This window comes from Haliotis rufescens, unplaced genomic scaffold (assembly GCF_023055435.1).
Source record: "Haliotis rufescens isolate VD_foot unplaced genomic scaffold, xgHalRufe1.0.p SCAF_8, whole genome shotgun sequence".
Classification (NCBI taxonomy): domain Eukaryota; kingdom Metazoa; phylum Mollusca; class Gastropoda; order Lepetellida; family Haliotidae; genus Haliotis; species Haliotis rufescens.
The window spans coordinates 49,421,824-49,439,868 of record NW_025964372.1 but is presented as its reverse complement, the minus strand read 5'-3'; the positions used below and the strand labels follow the sequence as shown (position 1 = coordinate 49,439,868).

At 44.2% G+C, this 18,045-nt stretch overlaps 2 protein-coding genes across 2 annotated transcripts; both read left to right on the top strand.

The window, feature by feature from the left end:
- The first annotated feature begins 8,515 nt into the window (after positions 1-8,515).
- LOC124123674 (BTB/POZ domain-containing protein 6-like) lies at positions 8,516-16,326 on the top strand. The gene is made up of 2 exons (XM_048389887.1): positions 8,516-8,592; positions 15,937-16,326. Exon 2 carries the CDS (start codon positions 15,944-15,946, stop codon positions 16,208-16,210), a length of 267 nt encoding a protein of 88 aa, XP_048245844.1. The 5' UTR covers positions 8,516-8,592; positions 15,937-15,943; the 3' UTR covers positions 16,211-16,326.
- A 426-nt stretch (positions 16,327-16,752) lies between these two features.
- Positions 16,753-17,799, top strand: LOC124123676 (BTB/POZ domain-containing protein 6-like). The gene has a single exon (XM_048389852.1). It carries the CDS (start codon positions 16,753-16,755, stop codon positions 17,797-17,799), a length of 1,047 nt encoding a protein of 348 aa, XP_048245809.1.
- Positions 17,800-18,045: the final 246 nt, after the last annotated feature.

The following is an 18,045-nucleotide window of genomic DNA, read 5'->3' as shown; positions in this document are numbered from 1 at the left end:
TGTATTTAGCGAGCCTTGGCGAGCTAAATACATAGTGTTTATTCCTAATACAGGATATTTACCACCCCTAAACACACAAGCGTGATAACCTCTTTATCATATAATGTCATTCTTCAATTCTGTGCTTGAAAATCGCTTCCCCTCACTCACAAACATTACCTAAACTTTGCGAGTTTTCCTGGAATGTGCGTCACAGGGTAAGTGATGTGTCAGTCGGACAATGACAGTAGTCAATATAGTTCCAAGTGAAATCTGTTTCTTATACATTGGCGAAGCAACATATACGCAAAACAACAATTGTTTTTACTTGCCTTTCGCGACAATGCATCGGTTTGTCCGCTAGTGTAACTGCCCTTTGTCAAAGGGAAGCTACTCTAACCCTAGTCTATGAGACGTCACGGCCATGTTCAGACGTTGTTGGCAGTCGGCCTGTTCTGTCAAAATGTTAAGAAGTTCAGTCAGATGTACACACCGCGCCAAAACGAAACGAGGTAACAATTCATACATATTTCGCCTAAATCCAACTATTTTTATTTGTGGAAAAGGTTTCAAGCCGCAATGGTCTACAAGCACAGATATGGCTACTGATCCCGCTTGACTAGGCCTAGTGCCCTCGCAAAATTGTTTCGAAATTTATATCTCCAAAGTTGCCCAAACTTATAAAATGCCTTAGTTACGTCGCAGATAGACACTGATTTTCAGTATATAAGACTGTTTTTTTGTTATAATTATAGCAATTATCCCTGTAGTTTATCCATATTCAGGATGGTAAATTATGACTCGATCGCCGAATGACAAGTGCGGCGCCATGTTTGTTTATAAACACTGAAAGTAGTCCCTACTTGACCTTTGATATTTGCATCTCTATCCGCATATGATCCCAACGGATATCGTTTTTATCCGTTGGCTTTATCCTGCCGAGAAACCTACCCATTATATGATAAATGTATGTAATGGTTTTAAATCTGAGCATTTTGCAAGGATATGTAATACAGAAAAATGATAACATTCAGATCCGCCGAGGCTACTAGTACTATCATAGGCAAGCAAATATTCGTGTCACCTTGGCGACACCCCCCTAAAATATAAACATGGCAGAACCTTGGTCATTTACAAACACAATAGATTTTATTCTCCCGATACACAATTTTAAACTATCTACATATAGGAACACAAAATTTAACAACTAAATATCCAGTCAACGGTGCCAAATGTTTTTTCAAATAAATCAGAAATGAAAGATCGGAGGTGTGTTTCTGCAAATGCCATAAATTATTCTACTCTACATGTAGTTTTTATTCAAGTGTATTGTAGACCACATGCCCATGATACAAACGGTAAATGTACAGTGGAAGTTCGAGGAGCACATTTATGTATTTAACAATGATTTTATAAGATACATGGCTTTAACAATAAACAAAGGAGGACTTTGTACAGTTGCTCGATGGACAGATGCCATTAGGATGTTGAACTTGTTGGCAATTCATAATATTTTCTTGGTATAAATTCTGCCCCAAGAATCTGGAAACATTTGCATATTAGAATAAAATGGTACTCATCTTCAACATAATTGTATTTACATGCTTTGCAAACTCGTTCCACTCTAGGTTCCATTTTGTGTCTACCAGATTCTATCCGAAAGTGATGGGAACTACAACGTCATCTAGCCAGAGCATGTCTAAATTTCTCTTGTGGTAACATAAAGTAATATATATTTCCAGGCCAAAAGTTTGCTTATACAACGAATAGTTATATGATTTTGAGCTTTCTGAAAGAGTTGCTTGCCAGTCTTGTTCATATGAAGATTTTAATCTACATTGAAATTCCTTTATAAAGATGGGGATATTCGTAATACATCGGTGCTCCCCAACAAGGCCAAAACCTGTCACCTGAATAATTCGTTCTAATTTTGAAGCCCAATTAATTTTAACATTATGGGGCTCCTAACGTTGCATGTTATAACATCGTTTGACATATCGTGAGTCTGTCATTTTCAAAATATTACACCAGTATGTAACAGCTCTTTAAAACGCATAAGTATACAGCGGATAACGTACACATTCACCTCTCACAACATGATTTGAGGTTGAGTAAGGATAACGGCTTCAGGTAAAAATTTAAGTACTCCAAATAACACTTTCTTTGCTTCTAACGCTGCATCCTTTACATGTTTACCCCATGATTTTTTTTGTAATTGAGTATGGTTTTACGCCGCTTTTAGCAATATTCCAGCAATATCACGGCGGGGGACACCAGAAATTGGCATCACACATTGTACCCATGTCGGGAATCGAACCCGGAATTTCGGCGTGACGAGCGAACGCTTTAACCACTAGGCTACCCGACCGCCCCTTACCCCATGATAAAGACCTGGTAAATGTTAGGCCTAAATATTTATAGGAGTTTTCACAATCGAGGTTGACTCCATTAAAAAAAACATTTCTCATGCCTTGATAATATACCACCTCTTTTAAAAACAACAACCTTGGTTTTCTCTAAATTTACATATAAATAATTTTCATCGCAAAACAATTTCAATGTATTAATACGTTGCTGAAGTCCATACACACTATCAGAAACTAATATAAACAAATAATAACAAAAAAAAGTTGAACAAGATCGGGATGTAGTTGTATTCCATGCGAATATGATAATTCTATATCTCTTGCCAGATCATTGATGAACATAGAAAACAACATTGGGCTTAATACACAACCTTGTCTTGAACCAAGAGTACAATTACATTCCTCCGAAAAGATGTTATTGGATCTGACACTGGCCTTGAAACGTTCATTGATATATTGTATAGACTTCACAAATTTAGGTGAGACTCCTTGCTGTAATAAGATTGCCCATAATTTAGATCTATTTACAAGATCAAAAGCTTACTGAAAATCTGTAAATAGTGCATAAATCTTGCCATGACTGTTTCATACGTAACGTTGAATAACTGCTTGTGGTATGTATATATTGTCTGTTGTACTATACCCCTTGCGAAAACCAGCTTGTGATTCAACTATTTTCTCATAGGCGCTGGCCCAATATGACAATCTATTATTTAATACTGCTGTGTAGAGTTTACTAAATGCGCTTAATGGAGTTTTTCCTCTATGATTATTGGGAGAGGATACATCATCCGTTTTATACAAAGGGATCAAAATACCTGAACACCAGGCCTTTGGCAATTTACCAGTATCAAAAAAATAATATCAAAAACACAAGTTCGATAGACCAGAATATCTTGAGCAGCTACAAAACTCTGGGATTATATTATCCAATCCAGCAGATTTTGAACATTTTAGCTGTGATATTGCTTTTAATATTTCTTCTTGTGAAATACGAGAGTCCAAGATAGAGGTAGATATATCATCAAGTTCATGAACAGCTTCATATACATTATTATCCTCATCATCATCAACCATATGTTGCTTATCAGAAATATAAAACAATTTTTTAAAGTGCTCGTACCAAGTGTCAATACGTATAGGCGATTTATTTTTGGTTGTTGATGTACAGTGTTTCAACGTCCTTCAAAAGTACCTGGTATCGTTAACAATTTGAACATTTCGACACACACGGTTTTTACTTCCTGATAACCCCAGTGTACATATTGCGTGCTGCAATGAAGTTCTCTAGATCTTTACCAGCTTTAAAATGTCTAAATGTCTTTAAAAGTCTATTTCTCTCCATCCTATACATTCCTTATCAAACCATGGCTGGGATACATTTTGTGTGTATATATGTTTTTTCATACTGTCAGCTGACATACAAATTGCTGCAGTAAGTATACTTACAGCGGAGTCATTCTAGTCATTTTGCCGATGTACCTACCACACATAAATCCCTTTTGGTCACCGTTTATGAGTACAATCACATTAGAACTAACTTTATCCTTCTCCATAAGTCACAGAGTGAGTGAATATGGTTTTACGTCGCATTAAGCAATATTCCAGCAATATCACGGCGGGGGACACCAGAAATGTGCTTCACACATTGTGCCCATGTCGGGAATCGAACCCGGGTCTCCGGCGTGACGAGCGAACGCTTTAACCATTAGGCTACCCGGCCGCCCCCATAAGTCACAGAGACTAACCGGACCTTCTCATTTGTTTGTTTGTCTGTTTGTTGTTTAACGCCGCACTCAGCAATTTTCCAGCTATATGACGGCTGTCTGTCAATAATCAAGTCTGGACCAGACACTCCAGTTATGTCATGAGCATCTATTCACGCAATTTGGATACGATTACATGCATCAACCAAGTCAGCGAATCTGACCACCCGATCCCGTTAGTCATCTTTACAACAAGCATGGGTTGCTAAAGACTTATTCTACCCCGGATCTTCATGGATTGACCTTCTCCTTGAAGTCACAGATACGTATTGTACCCATGTTAAGGGTTGAACCGGAACACGTGAATAAAATTTAACGTCACATCGGCAATATTTCAGCCATATCGTCATGAGAACTGACACATAATACATAGATTTATATGGAATAAAAACGGAGGACAGTAAAATAACTAGGGTATAACAGTTTCGGTTTTAAACCTAGTTGAGAACGTTGAAAAGAATATATTTTCAATCAACAATACAATATAAAAATGGGCTGTAGATCACCAGCAACCTTACTAGGGACCGTGGGGACTTACAATACTTCAGCTACCTGCACAGTTCCCCAGCAGGATTTACACCTTCCCTTCAGTTGCTGATGATGGTACGCAATGAATCGATTAGTTAAAATATACAAATATTCTACGTTTGAAACTGAGGTATGAATAATGTACTGATACAGCCCTACATATCCTCTCAGGGGACACTAATTTTACGCTACTTTAACCCCCTTTGAGGATACAGCCACTGACCATATAAGTTACAAATTATACATTACCATTATAAAATATAGCTATCTACACAATTTAGAATGTATCAATAAGTTCAATTTCTTTTTTAAAAACTTTAACTAAATGAGAATTGATAGTATTAAAAGATCCTTATTGATGATGATTTGAAATATTTATACCTTATGATGGAAAAATCAACACAGTCAAGCAGAGGCGTGTTTGACTGTGATTATTTCATCACAAGGGATACAAAATGGACGATCTGTTAAAAATAGCATTTGCTTCTGCTGTAAAAATAGAACAATTATCTGGTAATCGGGATGACATAGTCCTGGATTCAATGACACTGGCGCTGGCAACAGCGTCACCATCCTTGGATCCATCTGTAAATATAGATTTGTAAGTATCATATGTGTTTCTTAATTCGTTATATTGTTGTTGATAAATTAGCTGATTTGTTTCAGATTTCTTAAGTTGAGTTAATGTTAGATCCACCCCTGGTTTCACTAACTGCCATGGCGAAGAAGACAAAAGCTGAGTGGAGGCTACAGTATCAAGATTTATTTCAGCAGCAGAAATATCAGAACGTAGCCTTATTCCAAGTGGAGGGAGAAATGATTTTTTTAATTGTAGAGATTTTCATAAAGGGGATTAAAATACAGTCATATTCTGGATTCGAGTTATTAGAACGTAAGTTTGTGATATACTGTAAAGATTATTTAATGAGACGGTATATGGGACGTTTCATCAGCTTCTTCGTACAAACTATCAATAGGCGAAGTTCTGAAATCGCCAAGGCAAAGCCTCAGGCCTTGATGATGTGTAGTATCTAATAATTTTAAATTACTTTACAAGCCCCTCCCCTCCCCACATTGAGTTTGAAACAACTTTCAATATCAGCCCCTGAAGCAGTATCATGAGCTGGCCCAATGGCAGTATGAAGCTCATGAATGGAAAAGACTTCATTATAATCTTCCCAGTTATCTGAATTAAAACTAATACTTTTCCTGCTGCTTTTGGTATCTTTGAAATTTAGGTATATAGCTGTGAACCAACATGTTTAAGGGCACTTGCTTCTTCTCGTCATTATTCTCTTTCTTTGTTCGTGAGATATCTATTAGTTTTGAGGTCAGCTACAAAACCCTGGGTGAATGGCAGGTTCTGGTAAAGGTACAGCTTCCGGCAGCGGTTCAGTTTGTGACGCTGAAGAAGATTAAGTGCAGATGACAGTATCTATTGGATTTAAAATTTTCTGGTCAGTGGATACCCAGCTAAGTGAGTGAGTGAGTGAGTTGGGTTTGACGCCGCTTTTAACAGTATTGCAGTTATATTGTGGCGTGTCAGCTTAATGTGGGAGAAAAGCCCGAAGTGATGCAGGTCTCAGACGTTTACCACTTCGGTGAAACCCACGAGCACGGTGCTGACAATCCTAGAAACATAATCGGGGTGAACCAGAATTCGAACCCACAATCATGGGTTTCTGGCGTGCCCAAGGGACGCAACTCTGCACAGCGAATCACAGCACCTTAGACGACTGGGCCACCCGTGCCCCCACCCAGCTAAGAGCTGTTTGACAGCTATTATCAGCCTTGATTGGAGAAGAGGAGATTGCAGCAGAATAGTTCCGTGAAGAAGTGGCAGTGGTTGATTCACTTGTAACCAACTTCTTCGCGTCTGTAAATGAGACATCATTTGTGTATTTCAGTTTTAGAACTATAGTTTGTGTCACAAAAGAGGGACATGATTTAGAAGTGGACATGTGATCACCGCTGCAGTTTGCACATTTTATGGTATCTGTGCAGTCAGTGCTATCAGGGGTCTTACTGCAGCGGGAGCAAACTTGAGTATGGCGACAGGATATTGCTCTGTTGACATTTAAAACAACGGAGCGGATTTGCAATATAAACATCTACTCCGATGTTGAAATAACCGGCTTAAATTTGAGGAAGGAAGCTTAGTGAGGTTAAAAGTGAAAAGGTAAGTAGTTGTTTTTATGATGGTGTAACCATCTTTACTTGTAAACCGTTTCATCGAAGATACACCTTGAGACATCAACTCTGCAACAATCTCTTCTACAGACATGTCTGAGAGGCACTTTGCACAGCCACGTACAATGCCTCTACATGAATCTCTGTATGTGCAAATTCAGAGATTGCTGTCTCCTTGCACACTCTACAAGCAGTGAACCGGATCGGAAACGAGTAACATTCTTCACAGTACCACAAATACCTTCTACTGATTTTGAAACTACAAAGGGATTGAGTTTGAGAGGTTCACCATCAACCCCTTCAACTACCAGAAATCGTGGCCAAGAATCAATAGTTTGTACAGAATCCTCATCAGAAGATATTGCAGGATCTGTATCAATATGCCTTCTTTTATTTTTTTGTCGAGAACCAGTGATCTGTGGGGAAGCAATAATGAAAAAAGGATATTCGACACTCCTGCTCCCCACCCACCATGGAGTGTCAACAAGGACGGTGCTATAGTGGGAGCCGACTACAAACACAAGGCATGCTATACTCGAGCAATACAGACACGGGTAGCTAAGAGAGTCAAACAGAAATAAAGTCAGGCTGGTTCCGCCCTTGGCAATTTTCTGAAGACAAATAGAACCCGGAGGTCAATAATGCCAGATTGGCCCATGAGCCACCGCCTTCAGGCATGGGACTCTAGGCAGATTAATAACACATACAAATTTTGATGTTTTCCATAATTATTTTGTGGAATGTAAGTATATATATTCAAAATCAAAGTGGACCATGCTCAGGGCATGGCGTCCGATTGATAAAACCCATTCTACAACCATCTAGGTGAAGTTAGGGTCAAAGTGGTGTGTTGGGCAAAAGGAACACTGTTCCTGGCTCAGTGCCCTCAAACACAACAATCCCTTCTTACACTGACACAGGGATGCAACCCACGGCAAACGGTTGCCCAATTACGCCTCATACGACAAGCAATGGGGTGCTGTGGACACATTCCACCACGGGCCCAAACGGGAGAAGACCGTTACCCACAACACTCACCACGGGGAGGTTGCTCTTCACGAGTGCCCCGGGGTTACAAGTAGGATCATAGGCAAGCAAATATTCAATATTTATGCCTTTTATGTTTTTATTATTTCTTGTCAGTGTTGCGAGTTTTTCGGCAGATAAGATAAATATATACGGCGAAAGGGGGTCACCTTGGCGACACCCTCCAGATATATTAAACATGGCATAACCTTGGCCATTTACACACAAATTAGATTGAATTCCCCGATGAAATTTTTTAAAGTATCTTCGTATAGGAACACTAATTTGAAATTAAATATCCAGTCAACAGTGTCAAATGCTTTCGAAATCAATCAGTAATCAAAGACTGGAGATGTATTTCTGCCCGTGCCATAAATAAGTCCAGTCATTTCGTCGATGTACCTACCAGACACTGTTCATGAGTACAATTTTATCAGAACTGACTTTATCCTTCTCCATAAGTCACAGAGGCTAACCGACCCTTTTCCTTGAAGTCACAGATACTTATTGTACCCATTTTGAGGATTGAACCCGGACACTCGGTGAGCAGAACAAACTTAACTAAAACACTACGTGTACCCTACCGCCCTATCAGGAGATAAAAAAAAGGACAGTTATCATCACGTGATCACATACGTATACAGATAGCGAACGCGGAAGTTGTTTCAACTGGAATAACAGGTGACATCGATCACACACCCTTTCGCGCTCGCCGTTTTTCAAGCTTTTGTTCTAAGGTAAGCTCTTACTGTTCATGTGCAACGACTTTGTGTTTAATATGCCAGAGGTAACGTGTTTAATAGTGAAGTGTAATGTGGGACATCTTTAGGGAATGGTAAGTAGATGTTATGACATTCTTTGTGTATGTTCCATGACAACTGTAATAAATTGTCATAGTAATAATTTTTCTATGCCATTTCAAGTAAACTCCTCTTATTACATCAGAACAGTCTGAACTGTGCTTTGGTTATGCAACGACTTATCACCTTGAGGTGATGGGAAATCTCAAGGCTGTTTTCTTTTGGGGTGGATGGAAGGATGTGTGTGGAGGACGAAGGGATGTGTGTGAGGTGATGGAGGGATGTGTGTGGTGGGCGAAGGGATGTGTGTGGTGGATGGAGGGGGGTGTGTCGTGGACGAAGGGATGTGTGTGGTGGATGGAGGGGTGTGTGTGGTGGATGGTGGGATGTGTGTGGTGGATGGAGGGATATGTGTGGTGGACGGAGGATAGTGTGTAGTGGATAGAGGGATGTGTGTGGTGGATGAAGGGATGTGTGTGGTGGATAGAGGGATGTGTGTGGTGGATAGACGGATGTGTGTGGTGGATGGAGGTATGTGTGTGGTGGATAGAGGGATGTGTGTGGTGGATAGAGGGATGTGTGTGGTGGATAGAGGGATGTGTGTGGTGGATAGAGGGATGTGTGTGGTGGACAGAGGGATGTGTGTGGTGGATAGAGGGATGTGTGTGGTGGATAGAGGAATGTGTGTGGTGGAGAGAGGGATGTGTGTGGTGGATAGAGGATAGTGGGTGGTGGATAGAGGGATGTGTGTGGTGGATGGAGGTATGTGTGTGGTGGATAGAGGGATGTATGTGGTGGACAGAGGGATGTGTGTGGTGGATAGAGGGATGTGTGTGGTGGATAGAGGGATGTGTGTGGTGGATAGAGGTATGTGTGTGGTGGATAGAGGGATGTGTGTGGTGGACGGAGGGATGTGTGTGGTGGATAGAGGATGTGTGTGGTGGATAGAGGAATGTGTGTGGTTGAGAGAAGGATGTGTGTGGTGGATAGAGGATAGTGTGTGGTGGATAGAGGGATGTGTGTGGTGGATGGAGGGATGTGTGTGGTGGATAGAGGGATGTATGTGGTGGACAGAGGGATGTGTGTGGTGGATAGAGGGATGTGTGTGGTGGATAGAGGGATGTGTGTGGTGGACGGAGGGATGTGTGTGGTGGATAGAGGATGTGTGTGGTGGATAGAGGAATGTGTGTGGTGGATAGAGGGATGTGTGTGGTGGACGGAGGATAGTGTGTAGTGGATAGAGGGATGTGTGTGGTGGATGGAGGGATGTGTGTGGTGGATAGAGGGATGTGTGTGGTGGATAGAGGGATGTGTGTGGTGGATGGAGGGATGTGTGTGGTGGATGGAGGAATGTGTGTGGTGGATAGAGGGATGTGTGTGGTGGATAGAGGGATGTGTGTGGTGGATAGATGGATGTGTGTGGTGGATGGAGGGATGTGTGTGGTGGACGGAGAGATGTGTGTGGTGGATGGAGGGATGTGTGTGGTGGATAGGGTGTCTGTGTGGTGAATAGAGGGATGTGTGTGGTGGACGTAGGGATGTGTGTGGTGGATAGAGGGATGTGTGTGGTGGATAGAGGGATGTGTGTGGTGGATAGAGGGATGTGTGTGGTGGATGCAGGGATGTGTGTGGTGGACGGAGGGATGTGTGTGGTGGATAGATGGATGTGTGTGGTGGATGGAGGGATGTGTGTGGTGGACGGAGAGATGTGTGTGGTGGATGGAGGGATGTGTGTGGTGGATAGGGTGTCTGTGTGGTGGATAGAGGGATGTGTGTGGTGGACGTAGGGATGTGTGTGGTGGATAGAGGGATGTGTGTGGTGGATAGAGGGATGTGTGTGGTGGATAGAGGGATGTGTGTGGTGGATAGAGGGATGTGTGTGGTGGACGGAGGGATGTGTGTGGTGGATAGAGGGATGTGTGTGGTGGATAGAGGGATGTGTGTGGTGGATAGAGGTATGTGTGTGGTGGATAGAGGGATGTGTGTGGTGGATAGAGGGATGAGTGTGGTGGATGGAGGGATGTGTGTGGTGGATGAAGGGATGTGTGTGGTGGATAGAGGGATGTGTGTGGTGGATAGAGGGATGAGTGTGGTGGATGGAGGGGTGTGTGTGGTGGATGAAGGGATGTGTGTGGTGGATAGAGGGATGTGTGTGGTGGATAGAGGGATATGTGTGGTGGACGGAGGATAGTGTGTGGTGGACGGAGGGATGAGTGTGGTGGATGGAGGGATGTGTGTGGTGGATAGAGGGATGTGTGTGGTGGATAGAGGGATGAGTGTGGTGGACGGAGGGATGTGTGTGGTGGATAGAGGATGTGTGTGGTGGATAGAGGAATGTGTGTGGTGGACAAAGGGATGTGTGTGGTGGATAGAGGGATGTGTGTGGTGGACGGAGGGATGAGTGTGGTGGATGGAGGGATGTGTGTGGTGGATAGAGGGATGTGTGTGGTGGATGAAGGGATGTGTGTGGTGGATGGAGGGATGTGTGTGGTGGATAGAGGGATGTGTGTGGTGGATAGAGGGATGTGTGTGGTGGATAGAGGGATGTATGTGGTGGATAGAGGGATGTATGTGGTGGATAGAGGGATGTGTGTGGTGGATAGAGGGATGTGTGTGGTGGATGGAGGGGGTGTGTGGTGGACGGAGGGATGTGTGTGGTGGATGGAGGGATGAGTGTGGTGGATAGAGGGATGTGTGTGGTGGATAGAGGGATGTGTGTGGTGGATGGAGGGGGTGTGTGGTGGACGGAGGGATGTGTGTGGTGGATAGAGGGATGTGTGTGGTGGATGGAGGGATGTGTGTGGTGGACGGAGGGATGTGTGTGGTGGATAGAGGGATGTGTGTGGTGGATGGAGGGGGTGTGTGGTGGACGGAGGGATGAGTGTGGTGGATAGAGGGATGTGTGTGGTGGCCGGAGGGATGTGTGTGGTGCATGGAGGGATGTGTGTGGTGGATGGAGGGATGTGTGTGGTGGATGGAGGGATGTGTGTGGTGGATGGAGGGATGTGTGTGGTGGATAGAGGGATGTGTTTGGTGGATGAAGGGATGTGTCTGGTGGACGGAGGGATGAGTTTTGTGGATAGAGGGATGTGTGTGGTGGATGCAGGGATGTGTGTGGTGGATAGAGGGATGTGTGTGGTGGATACAGGGATGTGTGTGGTGGATAGAGGGATGTGTGTGGTGGACGGAGGATAGTGTGTAGTGGATAGAGGGATGTGTGTGGTGGATGGAGGGATGTGTGTGGTGGATAGAGGGATGTGTGTGGTGGATAGAGGGATGTGTGTGGTGGATAGAGGGATGTGTGTGGCGGATAGAGGTATGTGTGTGGTGGATGGAGGGATGTGTGTGGTGGATGGAGGGATGTGTGTGGTGGACGGAGGGATGTGTGTGGTGGATAGAGGGATGTGTGTGGTGGACGGAGAGATGTGTGTGGTGGACGGAGGGATGAGTGTGGTGGATAGAGGGATGTGTGTGGTGGACGGAGGGATGAGTGTGGTGGACGGAGGGATGAGTGTGGTGGATAGAGGGATGTGTGTGGTGGACGGAGGGATGAGTGTGGTGGACGGAGGGATGAGTGTGGTGGATAGAGGGATGTGTGTGGTGGACGGAGGGATGTGTGTGGTGGATAGAGGGATGTGTGTGGTGGATGGAGGGGTGTGTGTGGTGGATAGAGGAATGTGTGTGGTGGATGCAGGGATGTGTGTGGTGGATAGAGGGATGTGTGTGGTGGATGAAGGGATGTGTGTGGTGGATAGAGGGATGTGTGTGGTGGATAGAGGGATGTGTGTGGTGGACGGAGGGATGAGTGTGGTGGATGGAGGGGTGTGTGTGGTGGACGAAGGGATGTGTGTGGGGTGATGGAGGGATGTGTGGGGGGTGGATGCAGGGATGTGTGTGGTGGACGGAGGGATGTCTGTGGTGGATGGAGGGATGTGTGTGATGGATGGAGGGGTGTGTGTGGGGTGATGGAGGGATGTGTGGGGGGTTGATGGAGGGATGTGTGTGGTGAATGGAGGGGGGACGAAGGGATGTGAGTGGTTGATGGAGGGATGTGAGTGGTTGAGGGAGGGATGTGTGTGGTGGACGGAGGGATGTGTGTGGTGGATGGAGGGATGTGTGTGGTGGCCGGAGGGATGTGTGTGGTGCATGGAGGGATGTGTATGGTGGATGGAGGGATGTGTGTGGTGGATAGATGGATGTGTGTGGTGGATGGAGGGATGTGTGTGGCGGATAGAGGTATGTGTGTGGTGGATGGAGGGATGTGTGTGGTGGATGGAGGGATGTGTGTGGTGGCCGGAGGGATGTGTGTGGTGGATAGAGGGATGTGTGTGGTGGATAGAGGGATGTGTGTGGTGGATGGAGGGATGTGTGTGGTGGATGGAGGGATGTGTGTGGTGGCCGGAGGGATGTGTGTGGTGCATGGAGGGATGTGTGTGGTTGATGGAGAGATGTGTGTGGTGGATAGAGGGATGTGTGTGGTGGATGGAGGGATGTGTGTGGTGGATGGAGGGATGAGTGTGGTGGACGGAGGGATGAGTGTGGTGGATAGAGGGATGTGTGTGGTGGACGGAGGGATGTGTGTGGTGGATAGAGGGATGTGTGTGGTGGATGGAGGGGTGTGTGTGGTGGATAGAGGAATGTGTGTGGTGGATGCAGGGATGTGTGTGGTGGATAGAGGGATGTGTGTGGTGGATGAAGGGATGTGTGTGGTGGATAGAGGGATGTGTGTGGTGGATAGAGGGATGTGTGTGGTGGACGGAGGGATGAGTGTGGTGGATGGAGGGGTGTGTGTGGTGGACGAAGGGATGTGTGTGGGGTGATGGAGGGATGTGTGGGGGGTGGATGCAGGGATGTGTGTGGTGGACGGAGGGATGTCTGTGGTGGATGGAGGGATGTGTGTGATGGATGGAGGGGTGTGTGTGGGGTGATGGAGGGATGTGTGGGGGGTTGATGGAGGGATGTGTGTGGTGAATGGAGGGGGGACGAAGGGATGTGAGTGGTTGATGGAGGGATGTGAGTGGTTGAGGGAGGGATGTGTGTGGTGGACGGAGGGATGTGTGTGGTGGATGGAGGGATGTGTGTGGTGGCCGGAGGGATGTGTGTGGTGCATGGAGGGATGTGTATGGTGGATGGAGGGATGTGTGTGGTGGATAGATGGATGTGTGTGGTGGATGGAGGGATGTGTGTGGCGGATAGAGGTATGTGTGTGGTGGATGGAGGGATGTGTGTGGTGGATGGAGGGATGTGTGTGGTGGCCGGAGGGATGTGTGTGGTGGATAGAGGGATGTGTGTGGTGGATAGAGGGATGTGTGTGGTGGATGGAGGGATGTGTGTGGTGGATGGAGGGATGTGTGTGGTGGCCGGAGGGATGTGTGTGGTGCATGGAGGGATGTGTGTGGTTGATGGAGAGATGTGTGTGGTGGATAGAGGGATGTGTGTGGTGGATGGAGGGATGTGTGTGGTGGATGGAGGGATGTGTGTGGTGGCCGGAGGGATGTGTGTGGTGGCCGGAGGGATGTGTGTGGTTGATGGAGAGATGTGTGTGGTGGATGGAGGGATGTATGTAAATGTAAATGTTATGTCAACTTTATGAGTTGGTCAATTTGAATTTCATTTCAACTGTCACGTGATGAGGTTAGTGAGAACGCAAGCGGGACTTTGGGTATCTTTATGTTAATCTGCAATCTCGAACCAATCTGATTAAGCAAAAGCAAGCGTGGTATCGTTATCAAGCAAGTGGTGCGCTTTTCATTGGTATTGTCATGTTGGCGCAATCTTGACCTGTAACAAGACAATGGTGTCCCGCACTATCACATGGAGTTAACATGGATCTCTGCAAAGCCACTTCTTCACAGTAGGTTGTGTAGATTACAGAAGAGAGTGGGGATCCCGTCAAATTAAAACAAAAGTCACCCATACTCCAGATTCTAATGGCGATTTTCTAAATTCTTTCATCGAATACTTGAAGATAAGGTTGCCTTGTCAACTTACAAGAATAAGCTTTTATAATCACCAGGGGGCTTAATAAATACCGTTGCCCCACGCCCGAGTAGAGTGAAATATTCAATGGGTCAAGACCGCAGTGTGTGGGGCAGGGATCTGTCCATTATTACCTTCAAACCTACTGACAATACTATGACACACAATCATGTGTGTCGCGATCTGTCTTAAAAGTACTCACGGAAATGAAAAAAACTGTTTTTCTCAATTTAAAAATCGACACAAAGTGTTACGTAGCTGTAAATACGAAATAACAAAACAACTCGAAAAGTACTAGTCTGGATTTGCTAGTTTGATCTCAGTGAACAATACAAAATGTACTTTACAGGAGGTAATTTGTCGGCACTTTCAACATTCAAAAATAAAACTAAGTCCAAATTGACATAGCAGAAACAGACTATAGGCATTATGCACCTGTTGCACCTATGCACCTATGCACCTATGACACCTTGATCTACTTACACCTGGTTATGCCCTGTTTCACAATAGTCTGTTTTATTCACATTTTTACACACTTTTACGTGTAAAAGGGCATAAAAACCTTTGATACGCTGTATTTGTGCAATGGCCCAATTAGTACTAATTTAGTTGTTTGAATATTTACATATTTTGTATATTAACTGCATTTATTTAAGATCTGAGGTCTAAAAAACAGTTTTTTTCATTTCCGTGAGTACTTCCTCCTCCCTCTTAACAATAATTTGTCATTTACGAGCTTCAAACATGTGATTTCGGGCCATTGGAACACAGAGAAATGCGTCAAAATGCTAAAGCTCAAACACCGTTTTACAGATCATGACCACCATCACACACGGACTTTGTGTCACATGCACGTAAAGTTCATGTTGTTACAGTCAATGGTATTAAATTGGAATAAACGAGTGTCTACGGAAGCCTTTTAGGGTCATTTGTGGTTTTTTAACTTTTATAAGATAATAAGTTGAAAATTCAAGATACTAAGTTGAAATTTCAAGGGTAATATCATGAAATTTCAAGATAATAAGTTGAAAATTCAGGATACTAAGTTGAAATTTCAAGATAATATCTTGAAATTTCAGGATAATGACCTGAAATTTCTACTTAGTATCTTGAAACTTAAAGGTAAAATCTCAATTTAGTATCTTGAAATTTCAAGACAAAAAGAACAAACGAATGGCCCTAAAAGGTTTCCGTAAGTGTCTGCCTACCAATGCTCAAAATCGAATTACGCTCACGCGAAGTTTTCAGATACAGTTTAAGCCATCGACTCAAGGTTATAATGTCCGTGATTTTTGTTCCAAGTTCCACAATGTCGCACGTAAGCCGAAAATCTGGATATGCCGACAACTGGCAGTCGGGGAAGACTGTCACAGAGTGTAACCTACGCATGCTCGACACGGAAGACTTCTGTGACGTCACCTTCCGTCTGGGCTCAGAGAAACAGGTGGTCCGAGCTCACCGCTACGTTCTCGTCAGTCGCAGCTGTGTCTTCCATGCCATGTTCTGTGGCCCCCTGGCGGAGAAAGGGGAGGTAACCATCCCTGACATTGAGGCAGACATCTTCAAAGAGTTCTAGCGGTTTTACAAATCATCCTTTACCCTGAGAAAATAACACCTTCCATAATCTATGTTGATTTTATACCAAAGTCGCGAAGTTGCTGGGCCGACAGAAATATCTTCCTCCATACTCAGGTTAAATCTTAAGTGTATACACATAGATTCTTAGTCTCGAAGGCAATATCAAACAAATAAAACTCAGTCAGCATGTCCTGCATCAAGGGAGTTCTGAATGCTGGCATGTAGCTGTGTTTGTTGTATATGATGCTAACCTGACAAGTGAGAAGAAGGAATATCATGTAGGTTAACCTCTAAAAGTAACTACAAATATCTGAACAAGTGAACATTTAAAAAAAGATAACCCCACATGACTGTGCTTGTATCTGGATTTGAATAAAGATGAGAAATCTAACGAAACCTAAATTAATCCATCGTAACACTCATCTTCAAAGGTACTGTAGATACCTTTGTTTTCAACAATGTAACATTTTCCTTGCATATTGTTGTAGATATGTTTACACAGACAAGGCCACTATCAATGGTGAAACAGTCACAGGACTAATGTACACCTCTAGGAAATATTCCCTGGACGCATTGTACGATCTTTGTGTAACGTCCCTGGAAGAGTTCCTATCAGAAGACAATGTCTGCCAGATCCTGGAGGAGTGTCATGGTTATGGGGAGCTGGACCTGGAACAGAGAGCGCTGAAGATTCTTACACGAGGAGGGAACAGAGTTGCCAAGTCTCTGGGGTTTGTGAGTCTTTGCCGTGATTGTCTTGATCAGTTTGTCAGGTCAGATAATTTGAGATTGAAAGAGGAAGACGTATTTGACGCAGTGCTGTCCTGGACAAAGAGAAGATGCCGGAAGGAAGGTGTGAGTGACACGCCTGAGAACATACGTAGAGTCCTGGGAGAGATGAGGTATGAGATCCGGTTTACCAGCATCCCCCTGGAGTATCTGGTGAAGGTTGTAGGGAAATCAGGTTTGCTGACAGGGGATGAGAGAATACGAATAATGGACAGAGATATGGACACAACTGTGGACATATCTCCGTTTAAACACTCACAGAGAAAGGTCGACGCTATCATTGAAGGGAAATATAAGGCCTCCAAAAAACGTGTGGCCAATAGATTTATTCAATGCGGTCCTATTCTGCCAGCTGGGAAAAGTGCTATCTCCTTCTCACCTAGTCAGAGCATTCTCCTACTGGGGTGTCAGCTGTTTGGTGGATGGAATGGAGACGCAGAGTATACCGTGACAATCAGAGTGTTTGACGCCAACAACGCGGTGATTGATGAATCGTTCCTGAACACCAGAATGTTGCTTCAAGGCAGTAAAGTGTTGAATGACTTCCTGTTTCACAGTCCTCTTTACCTCACAGCAGGTGCGACCTATACTCTGTATGTGAACATGAAGGGACCTGGCACTACCTTTGGAGCGGGAGGATCTGCTACAGTAACAGTCGATGGAATAGAGTTCACATTTACAGACTCTCCAATGTCTACTACAGACACATCAAGACACGAAGGACAGATACCTGGCTTGATATTCAGTCGCCCGTCAAAGGGAGTGTGTCCGGTGTGCCTTGCTGCGGCGATGTGGTAGAATCTGATTTCATTCAATCACCCCAATAAGCAAAGTAAATTGCTCATATTTCTATACACAGAGGATTAACGTGAAGGGATCACGGAATTTGAATTCCGTTGAACGTGGGTATAGACAGGAGTTCAAGGGCCAATTCTTATAAATATAAACTGTTACATATATGTAAACTTTTGGTCCATATACAGAGGATAAACTTGAAGGGATCACGGTATTTGAATCAAGTTGAATGTGGGTATAGACGGGAGT